Source organism: Montipora capricornis, chromosome 10 (genome assembly GCF_036669925.1).
Source record: "Montipora capricornis isolate CH-2021 chromosome 10, ASM3666992v2, whole genome shotgun sequence".
NCBI lineage: Eukaryota > Metazoa > Cnidaria > Anthozoa > Scleractinia > Acroporidae > Montipora > Montipora capricornis.
The window spans coordinates 8,221,782-8,231,781 of record NC_090892.1 but is presented as its reverse complement, the minus strand read 5'-3'; the positions used below and the strand labels follow the sequence as shown (position 1 = coordinate 8,231,781).

The window sequence follows — 10,000 nt, the reverse complement described above, 5'->3', positions numbered from 1 at the left end:
ACCGAATTGATGAAGCAAGGCAGGAACTCCATAAAATCATAAATGACCGGCTCATGAAGGAAGCCATCATCTTAATATTTGCAAACAAACAAGATTTACCAGATGGTAATAGTTTTTTTCCTTAGTTTATGCGCCATTTTTTAGTTCTTTGTTGATTGGCAACTCATGAAGTATCTCTTTGTACTAAGCTTCTTGCTCAGAGCAGTGAATTTTGTCTAGTTTTTAAATAATTATAAAGCAGATTATTGAATTTAATCAAGGACTCACGACTATTATTATGCCCAACTTTTGCATATTTCATGTTCAAGTATCAACTGGTTTCATTTCAGGCATGTTGAAAAGCAACTTTGAAACCCCAAACTCCTGTAAATTTGGTTTTATCAAATTTATGAGTCGATAAAAAAATAGAGTAAAATATTCCCCAGCATAAATATGTTTTGGGCCCAACTCAGACTCAGTTTACCACAAGCCATTAGGTGAGGGTTAAAATGAGCTCTGAGAAGGGCTTAAGACATAATATTATTTGTGCCCAAATTATAACATAAACTGTATTTCTGTTATTATCACTTTGGAGGGCATTGAGAAAGTAAAAACTTTTGTAAAAGACAACTTAACAGTCTGAACAATCACGTGAGTGTTTACAAGTTGAATGGCTTTTATTTTCCCTCAATGAAAATACACCATCAAGCGAAGCTGGCTAGAAGTTAGAAAATCTTGCTATTTGAGTTTTCAAAAATTGTAAGAGATGAAAGGAAAGTTCCATAAAGCTTATGTGTAAGTGTTGAAATTAATTGTACAGTTGTACAATTTCATACTTTTCATTGGTTTATTTCAGCGGGCTCAATAATTCCATGTTAGCCTGCCAAATTCTCCTCTTTAGCTTGCAAAATGCACCATAATGTCCGACAAAGTGATAATAATGTAAATTAACCACTGCAAGAAAGACTTGTGAGCTGACGTTTCAAGTGTTAGCCCTTCATCAGAGCTCGGAGGTGGTCCTTCATATTCGCTCTGTGAAGGGAAGACACTCAAAATGTCAGCTCCCAATTATTGTTTAGGGTCAGTAAGCAGCTATTACAATGGCTTTTGGGATTGGCTTTGACCAAAACAAACAACCAATCAATGATGGACCCTAAAAACCATAGAGCTGCATCTGGATCCAATGAAATTAGAAGTTGTAAAGAGCTGCACCCTATATCATTTTTTTGGTGATAAATTTTAATACCTTTGCCAACTCATTCAATGAAACCAAACCAAATGCTCACATTTCACTCCCCATGTAGCAACACAGTCTCTCAGAGATGTATCCAGGTTTTCAAATTTGGGGGTCCATTGCAAAATTTTGGGGGTCCAGCTAATTAATATTCAAGAATTAATATTCGATCTATTATATCTTAATTGCTGCTCCAGTATCCTTTCTGATTTCTAAATTGCACAAAAATAAAGTCTTATCCCTCCCCACGAATATGTACTTAAAATGATCAATTTCTTTGAAACTGTAAGTTATGCCCGTTGATTTATCGATCAAAATGTATGGGCTTTCAAAGCTCCATCGATCACATCTGAAAACGTCTCGAGGAATCCGTATGCTGTAGAACTGTTAGCTCCAGTTGATAAATGAGAACTGTATCTCAATTTTGCATAAAGGAGCATCATTTATTTTAACAACACTTGAGAAGTAATTTAGGAAAAAAAGAGTAAACAAATCATTAAGCGATCCACACACACTTCATCGTCGGCCCGTGCGGCCGTGATTTCGCCATGGCCAATGTTAATAATCAAGCGATTGAATACATTCAAGTTTCATATTCAACACGTTAATTTTAACACTTACTCCGAAAAAGTTGCATAATTTGCAAAACAGACAAGTTACGTGCAAGACAAGAACCGAGACGATGACACGTGCGCGCCCGGAATTAATATCAACAGGGTCGCACAAAACAAAAATTTAACATACTTCGCCGTTGGATTCTCTGTCATTTCGCTCACGATAAGCGAAATAATGCTTGAAATTCGCTTGAAAAGCATACAACAAACTGAATCTCGACTGAAATGTTTTATTATCAATGGCGGCAGATGGAAAGTGTCGCCGATTGTCTCGCCTAAAAAACAGCTCAGATCATGTCACGGAACACGTGGAAATTCAAAACTTAACTCCTCAAGCTGGACATAATGCTTGACAAAATGAAATCATTCGACTACAAAAATCTGAAAATAACAGCTTACCGTGAAATTTAAGGAACTCAATCATTTCTCTGTTGTGAGAAATGGGAATCTTCAATTTCCTTGTGAAATATGCCGTTCGCATGTTTTTCCTGGGGTTCGTAATTTGCATAAACATTCCCTTTTTTTTCTGCGTCCAATTGGACCCTTTGTTCCATATTCTATGCGTCCAAAAGGAAAACGAGTGCGTCCCAGGACGCAATGACGCACTCTGGATACATCTCTGGACTCTCTTTAATGGGACATGTGTGATACCCTTTGACGTCCAAACTGGCTTAAACCGGCCAGACTTAGTATTTTACTATGTCTAACGCCAGACGATTTTATTCATCAAAGGGGAACCCCTGGGAGTCAATGGGTTAATCACTCACTGTCCCCATTAACTTGTTGTCTCTTGGGGGTTCCCCATTGATGAGTAAAATCGTCTGGCATTAGATAGAGTAAAATACCAAGTCTGTCCGGTTTAGCTCGGGTTTTGGCATCAAAGGGTAAATGGGACGTAGTTTGCCAGTGAGTGATTAACCCATTGACGAGTAAAAATTAATCGTCTGGCGTTAGACAGAGTAAAATACTAAGCCTGGCCGGTTTAGGCCGGTTTAGGGGTCAAAGGGTTTTTAATTAAATTAATGAGATGTAGTTTGCCAGTCTGGCGTTAGACAGAGTAAAATACTAAGTCTGGCCGGTTTAGACATCAATGGGTTAATCCAATGACTCCTGAGCCATCCCCATCCATTGATGAGTAAAATCATCTGATCGATAGGCAGAGTAAAATTTATTAAGTCTCGCTCCGAGGAGTCAATTGGTTAAATACTAACCCCTCCAAGACTCAGCAAATGAAACCATTTCAACTTAAGTTATCTGTCATTTTCGTAATTTTTAAGGTAGGAACTTTTGGTTAGCGAGTGGTTTATTACTTAATAATAATTATGCAAGAAAAAATTTCAGTGCTTTGATTGGCTGAGAGCATGTCAATTATCCCAAACAGTGTGCAGAAAGTGAAATAGTGCAATAAAGGTTAAATTGTTGCTTTGATAGCCAATCAAATGCAAGCCCTGGATGGCACAATTCCTGGCACAATTGTGTGATACGTTTGTGTTACTAGAACTGCTTAACCATCTCGAATTTTTTCATGTATGTTATATAATTTTATGAGTAAAGACATGATTTTTCTCGTGCAATTTGGAAGAAATAAGCACTACAAATTGAACTCGCCCTGGCAATTTTTTGCTTCTGAAAAAATTGACTCGTGCCTATTTATTCCAAATTCCACTCAAAATCATGTGATTACCAATACATAGTAGCACTTTAACCCAACAATTCCAAGGGTAGTAAAATTAGAATTCCTTGCACTTAAAAACTTGACTCATGTCACTGTTCATGGTTTTGAAGCTGAAACCTTTGTGATTGCAGCAATGAAGCCTCATGAAGTTCAGGAAAAACTAGGACTTACAAGAATCCGTGAGAGAAACTGGTATGTACAACCATCATGTGCGACAACAGGGGATGGTCTCTATCAAGGATTGCAATGGCTTAGCTCTAATCACCGAAATGATGGCGTTCACAGATAATTTACCTCAAGCCAAAGTGGATTCAGCCAAGATGCCTTGATGGACAGTTAATATCAATAACAGTAATTTTATTATAGATATGTAGCTTTATTTTACCACATATTTGAACTCATGGCAAAACTTTGAGTGCAGTGAATTTGCAGTGTCACACTGGTGGCAAAAAAAATAATGATAACCAATCTGTGTGTGTTAATTTGATTGATGATGAACTACAGTTCATCTTAGTAGAACTGCATGAACCTTTGCCACAAGGTGTAACCACCAAGGAAATTCACTCCTACTGATTGGCTACATGTAGCTTTAAAGGCCATGGTAAGACATGTTGCTCTGACATTATCAATGGCTCCCTTTTTTAATTAAGTCTTGTATTGTGGAGCAAGGGATCTCTAGATGTGAGTTCGTCAAGACTTTGACTTCTCCTCTGCGCATGTTGATGTCTTAAGAGGATGATCTTAAGTTTATAATTATTTAGCCTCTTTGTCATGCACTTTTCCTTCAATCAGTCACCCTACCTTTCACTTCCGAGATCTGAATGTTAATTCTCCGTACTGACTGCCATACATTGCTTTTTATGTATGTCTAGACGAAAAACTGTAGATGATGAATTTGTGTATTCTCCTCACCAGTCTGAGCTCAACAATGTATTGAGCTTGTGAGAAGAAAATGTTTATCAATCACTCTTGGGAGTGAAAGGGATGAGAAGAAGGCTAGGCTTAATGTTCTGCTGCTCTTTTGGAATATTTAACAATAATTGTTAGCCGAAGGCGAAGTGAATATTGGTGAATATTTACTGAGATGTAGTCGAGGTAAATATTCCCCAATATTCGCTTTGCCTGAGGCGAATAATTGTTTTAGTAAAATTTTCAGCGGTGAATATCAAGAAAGTGCAAAACTATGTGCTTATCAGCCGCACCTGCAAAATATTATATTCACCGGCTAGGTCACTGAATATAACACGGAATTCTTATATTTACCCGTTATTTAGGATGCAAACTTAAATGTACATGTACACTGTGATGCCTTACATTTTGGCCATCTATTATAATTAACTGCGGGATCTTGTGCATTTATTTTGAACTCATGATGAGTTTAGTCTTGCACTTTAGTTATTGTGCAAGCAAAGTTGCCACTACACAGTGGTTGCCATAAAATTAATAAGGATATTTACTCTGAAAAATGGTATTTCTGCTTTTTTTATCCAAACACTCTCACTCTTATTTAACCCTTTCACCCCCGTGGGGTTCCCCATTGACGACAGAGAAAAATCGTCTGGCATTAGACAGAGTGAAATCTATAAGTGGCACTCTTGGGAGTGAAAGGGTTAATTAATGGGGTCATAGCTTTTGAGTGAATCTAGCTGTTGTTAACCCTTTCACCCCAGTGGGGTTCCCCATTGACGACAGAGTAAAATCATCTGGCGTTAGACAGAGTAAAATCTATAAGTGGCATTCTTGGGAGTGAAAGGGTTAAAGCCAGAATATTTCTTGTTAATGTTCATTAGAGTACCCTTGCATGTTTATATGGCAGAATTTTTAGAACAAGATTAGAACTTCTATGGATTGGATATAATAATTATACTGAATGTATAACTAACTTGCACCTAAATGTACTTACACATAAAGGCGTTCAGCACTTTGAGGCTAGTGCTTAAAGCATGGGCATGGCGTAAGCATAAGCTGACACCATTAAGTTCCCATGCAAACATTGTAGGGCTTTTGTCACATGTCCCTCCATCATTCGTGGAATGGATGTCTGGGTGGGAGGCTAAACCACCACATGCAAACTGGGTTTCCTCTTGATCTTAAATAACACCATTTGTTAGGACACTAGACACTAATAATGGTACCATTACTGGTATTTAAGTTGGTACATCTCCACATGTTGCTTGTGCTAGTACTAGTGAGGAAGACATTAATTTTTAGTTTGCAATGCCGTTGTTCTATAAAAAGATAATAAGTGGCACCTTCATTTTGGGACAGTTAACTTTACTTTGTTTGAAGTGTCTTCCAAACCATATTGATTTTTAAATTTCCTTTATCTTAGATTTAAAAAATTCATAATTCGTAGTGTAGAGCAAAGAATGTTAGAAGCAAACTGGTTTGAAAACCATTAACCTAGTAAACTACAGTCAATATGGCTTCCACTGTAGGAGTGAGAGATTTTTTTTAGTTTTCTGTGGGAATCAAATATGTCTAAACATGGTTTTAGTTTTGTTGAATATGATATTTTATTTATTCGTCTCTTCATTAACCATCATTGGAAATTTTAAAAACTATTTGCTGGTTGTAATTATTGGTCAGGGAAGTAAAATGTAACTAACTATGTAATAAAAGTCATTAAATTTTTATTGTTTCACTTTAGCTTTGTGGACATATTAGTTTTGGCCATAACCACAACAAGTTTCCCAATTTTTGGAAAAAGTCAAACTAAGGTGAAGTCTGTTCAACCCACATGACCCCAAGGAGCTGGTCCAGCTTATGCTGGTGACTAAGAGTATGTTTTCTCCCCTTGGGTGGGATGCTAGTCCATTGCAAAATTACCCCCCAGCGGGCCCCCCAGCAATGAATTGTCTGTACCCCATGTGTAAGCCTAGCTAGAGAGAGGCAATGCAGGAGTTAGCTGTCTCTCCCAAGGAACAGGACCTGGTGAGGTCCTGAACCAAGGGCACTTAATCCACAGTTCAGTTTGCTAACATCAGTCCACTGCATCTCTCTCGACCCTTTTCTAGTACTTCACTTAGTGTATTTCATCTCCCTTAAATCAGACAGCAAACTGTTCAGCAGAAAGTCTAGGCCCTAAAGCCACCTTGAGCCATTCCTCTTAATCAAGTTTTTTATCACCCCGCCTCAGAGAGGTATGTTGATAGGAATAGAAATATTTGTGATAACTGTACTCGCTGTACTGTCGCTATCCTTCTCAGTGAATCGAGGCGCCCTCGTTAATCTTTAGTCACGCAAGTTAGCTGAAGGGAGAATGGGGAGAGAGTCCAGTCGTTCTCTCCCCATTCTCCCCTCGCTCTTCGGCTCGCTTGCGCTACAAATTTTATTCCTCAAGTAGGGGATGGGGGACGTTTAGGAGTCAATGGATTAAGTATTAATATAGGTAATCAAGACATCCTTCTTCCCCTCCATACTTCTGTAGGGGTCAAATTTTCCACTTCCGGAAAAAAAACCTCGTCAAATCAAGACAAGAAGTCGTAAGCTTCCATTTGACAGGAACAATAGACTCCGTAAAGTCCTCACCCCCTCTAACAAAATGATTCTTACACCAAAGCATGGTCTTGGTCTTTGTCACATGATCCTGACAAGGATTTTCTATAAAATAAAAGATCATTGGATGTTTGACATCTGAATGTGCAGTTACATTAAATGATCGAATTGGCTCCTGGGGCGCTTATTTAATTTTCTAAGGTGAAAAGGGGTCGCTTATTCGAAGGGGGGAGCTTAAATCGTTTTTCAATATAACAGTTTTTACATTGTACACAAAGATATACTCGAAGACTGTTTCTCTCGCTGACTTAGACTGTTCTCTTCGACGTGCATTTGTTGCTATGGACCTTATCATCATCACTATTATTATTATTATTATTATTATTATTATTATTATTATTATTATTATTATTATTATTATTATTATTATTACAATTATGATAATTTCGGGTCGAAAGTTGTTCGACCATCCCCGAGTTATAATATCATCATCATGGCACGAGTGATGATATATTTTTGCGGTAACTGAGTCACAAGACACGGCCCTCCCTTGTCATGAACTCTTTCTGGAATCTTCAGAATTTAATATCCCAATAACCCCTTATTATCCAACTGCATCAGCTATTGTACAGAAAACGCACGAAACGAGTACAAATATTCCAGTTAGTTATTGTACACTTGCAATGGTTGTAGAGAACCCGTTTGACTAGTTTTGTTGCTTACGTTTGCCAAGGGCTTGTCAAGCACTTGCTAAAAAAAGTACTGCGAAAAGTTGTATAATAAATAGCTTATTAGATATATCGCTGAGTATTTCTACTCATTGTTTATATTTTGACTCGTCATAGCGGACTTGTCAAAATGCAGCACAACTTGTTAAAATACTCAGCGATCAGTTTTTTTAGCGATACTACACATTAAAACATCTACGGTCCTGAAGAAGGCTGGTTTGGCCAGCCGAAATATAGTACACCACTAAAATCAAATCTACGTTGTATCGGCTCTTGCTTAAAATATTTATTTTCTCAACTTGAAATAACGCCGATCAGATCAAGCCACTGATCCAACGTACACATACAGGAAAATTGTCCACGGTTGCTTGCTTCAAAACTCTTACTTTAATTATTTCACTATTCGTTCTCAAAAAGAATCTGGGAAAAATAGATGTGATATAAACGCTAAAAATGCTAAATGGGTGCATCATCGTTAAACTGAACCAATTTTTGGTCGGGGTTGATTTTTGACCAAGGGTCCCTTGCAATGACATAGTTCGTTTACGTTCGCAACGTTTTGTAGTGCCAACGTAGCGATTCTATTTTTATCCTGATATTGCGTGACGCCCTTCAAGACTGTGTTTCGCGGTACTTTTAGTAAAATCATTGTTTTGAATCCTGAAAACCAATAAAGTCAACACTAGAAGACATTGACTTAACTCAAGACAGTTAACAAGTGAAGATTTTCTCAATTAAAGTCGATCTGCACGCACGAGACGCACGATTCTCCAAAATTTCTCAAGATTACCCAAACCGCCTTTCGCGTTTTAGTTTTGAAGAAGGCTGGGCTCTAGGGATGCTGATGGACCAAGGTGTGTTTCGATTTATAAAAATGGCGGAGCATTTTATAAATCAGTAACGAGTATCTCTAAGCCGTAAAGCAACCATTTCTTCAATCACTGACCCTGATTCGCGGACTAAGCGCCAAGGTAATCTTCTCTTCTTCGATTTACTTTGTTTCTGAGGGTCCGAACTGTTTAAGCGAGCTATTTGTGCGCAGCATCGCGTTGCATACGCTGACTTATCTTTTTGTAGAATCGTTTAACTTTCATGTAAAACTGTGTTTATTTACGTTTTGACGGAACTTTGCTGTCTTGTCCTTATGTAAATCTTCTGCTAACATGCAGTCTAGTTATTTGAGACAGTTATTCCCGTCTTCTCTGTAGTTGTCTCGATTCAAAGCGGACTCGTTTGACCTGCATTCAGCGCGCAACTTGTATCTTAGACGTCTGTAGCGGCTTGTGACATTGTTTCAATTTTATGTACATCGTTAATAATGCATTTCCTTTCCTTTGAGAATATTTTCATGTCTAAATCAGTGTTCTTACAGGATAATGCATTATTTTTAACCTTATCACCGTGTACTTTAACCTGAATAACTTTCAGGTTTCACGATTGAATCATCAAATGCAACTCAAACGTTCTCGGATATTAGGTGATACGGGATGGATTCTTATCATACCTTTGTAGTGACCAGATAAAGCCTTCGTTTTTCTTTTTAAAAAGGCAAAAAATGTCTCGTAATTGTTTTCTCTGAGACTTTTGCTTCTGCTGAAACAAACGAAATAACTTTGTTATTCCGGAGATAGTGTTGAGAGGATTGAAATAATTCCCTCAGTTTACAGTTTGATAGCAGTGATTCAAATGTCACCCTACATGCTATTCTGTAGGTGCCGTGAAATTTCATATTGTGGCAAAGTTCTTTTATGATATTCTGTAAGGTTAGTTCATACTCACAACAGCTGTAAACCAAAACAAGCTACCAGATTTGAATATATGGCCCACTGACCCACTGTACTCCCTTTGTCTTTTTGTTTTTGTATGCGGGATCCGCAATTCAAATCAGTTGTGCTGTCTTGCTTCTTTTTCTCCATCCGTTTCCCTCAAGACCTTTATCCCTTAGATCTTTCCATTGACCTCTGTCTCAGCCTTCCTGTCATTCTGGGTCCTTACAGTTCCATTTCAATTACTCCTATATCACACTGCTCTTGTCTGTCCTCTTAACCTGGCCATACCATGACAATTGTCTCTCCTGGATCATCTTCAGTATCTGCATGAGTTTAAACGTTCCTCTGAGTTGTGGATGTTATCCACCTTAGTGTCTCCACATAGCCATCTGAGCATTTTTTTAAAAATTTCTATCACTGCATGTGTTTGTTCTTGTGCTGTCTTGATTGCTCTATCACCATAATATTAATTTAGTAAGGGTAGTGTAATGTTGTTATAAATG

The 10,000-nt window shown here is 37.9% G+C and overlaps 2 protein-coding genes across 2 annotated transcripts in view; both read left to right on the top strand.

The window, feature by feature from the left end:
* LOC138019197 (ADP-ribosylation factor 6) overlaps positions 1–6,151 on the top strand; it is a 12,557-nt gene extending 6,406 nt beyond the window's left edge. Inside the window, exons 4-5 of the mRNA XM_068865894.1 lie at positions 1–105; positions 3,634–6,151. The exon at positions 1–105 is cut by the window's left edge and continues 94 nt beyond it. Of these exons, the coding sequence (XP_068721995.1) occupies positions 1–105; positions 3,634–3,791 (263 nt within the window). The 3' untranslated portion in view covers positions 3,792–6,151. The remainder of the gene's footprint in view (positions 106–3,633) is intronic.
* Positions 6,152–8,561: 2,410 nt separating this feature from the next.
* LOC138019194 (ADP-ribosylation factor 6-like) overlaps positions 8,562–10,000 on the top strand; it is an 8,220-nt gene continuing 6,781 nt past the window's right edge. Inside the window, exon 1 of the mRNA XM_068865891.1 lies at positions 8,562–8,699. The gene's annotated coding sequence lies outside the window, so the exon portion shown is untranslated. The remainder of the gene's footprint in view (positions 8,700–10,000) is intronic.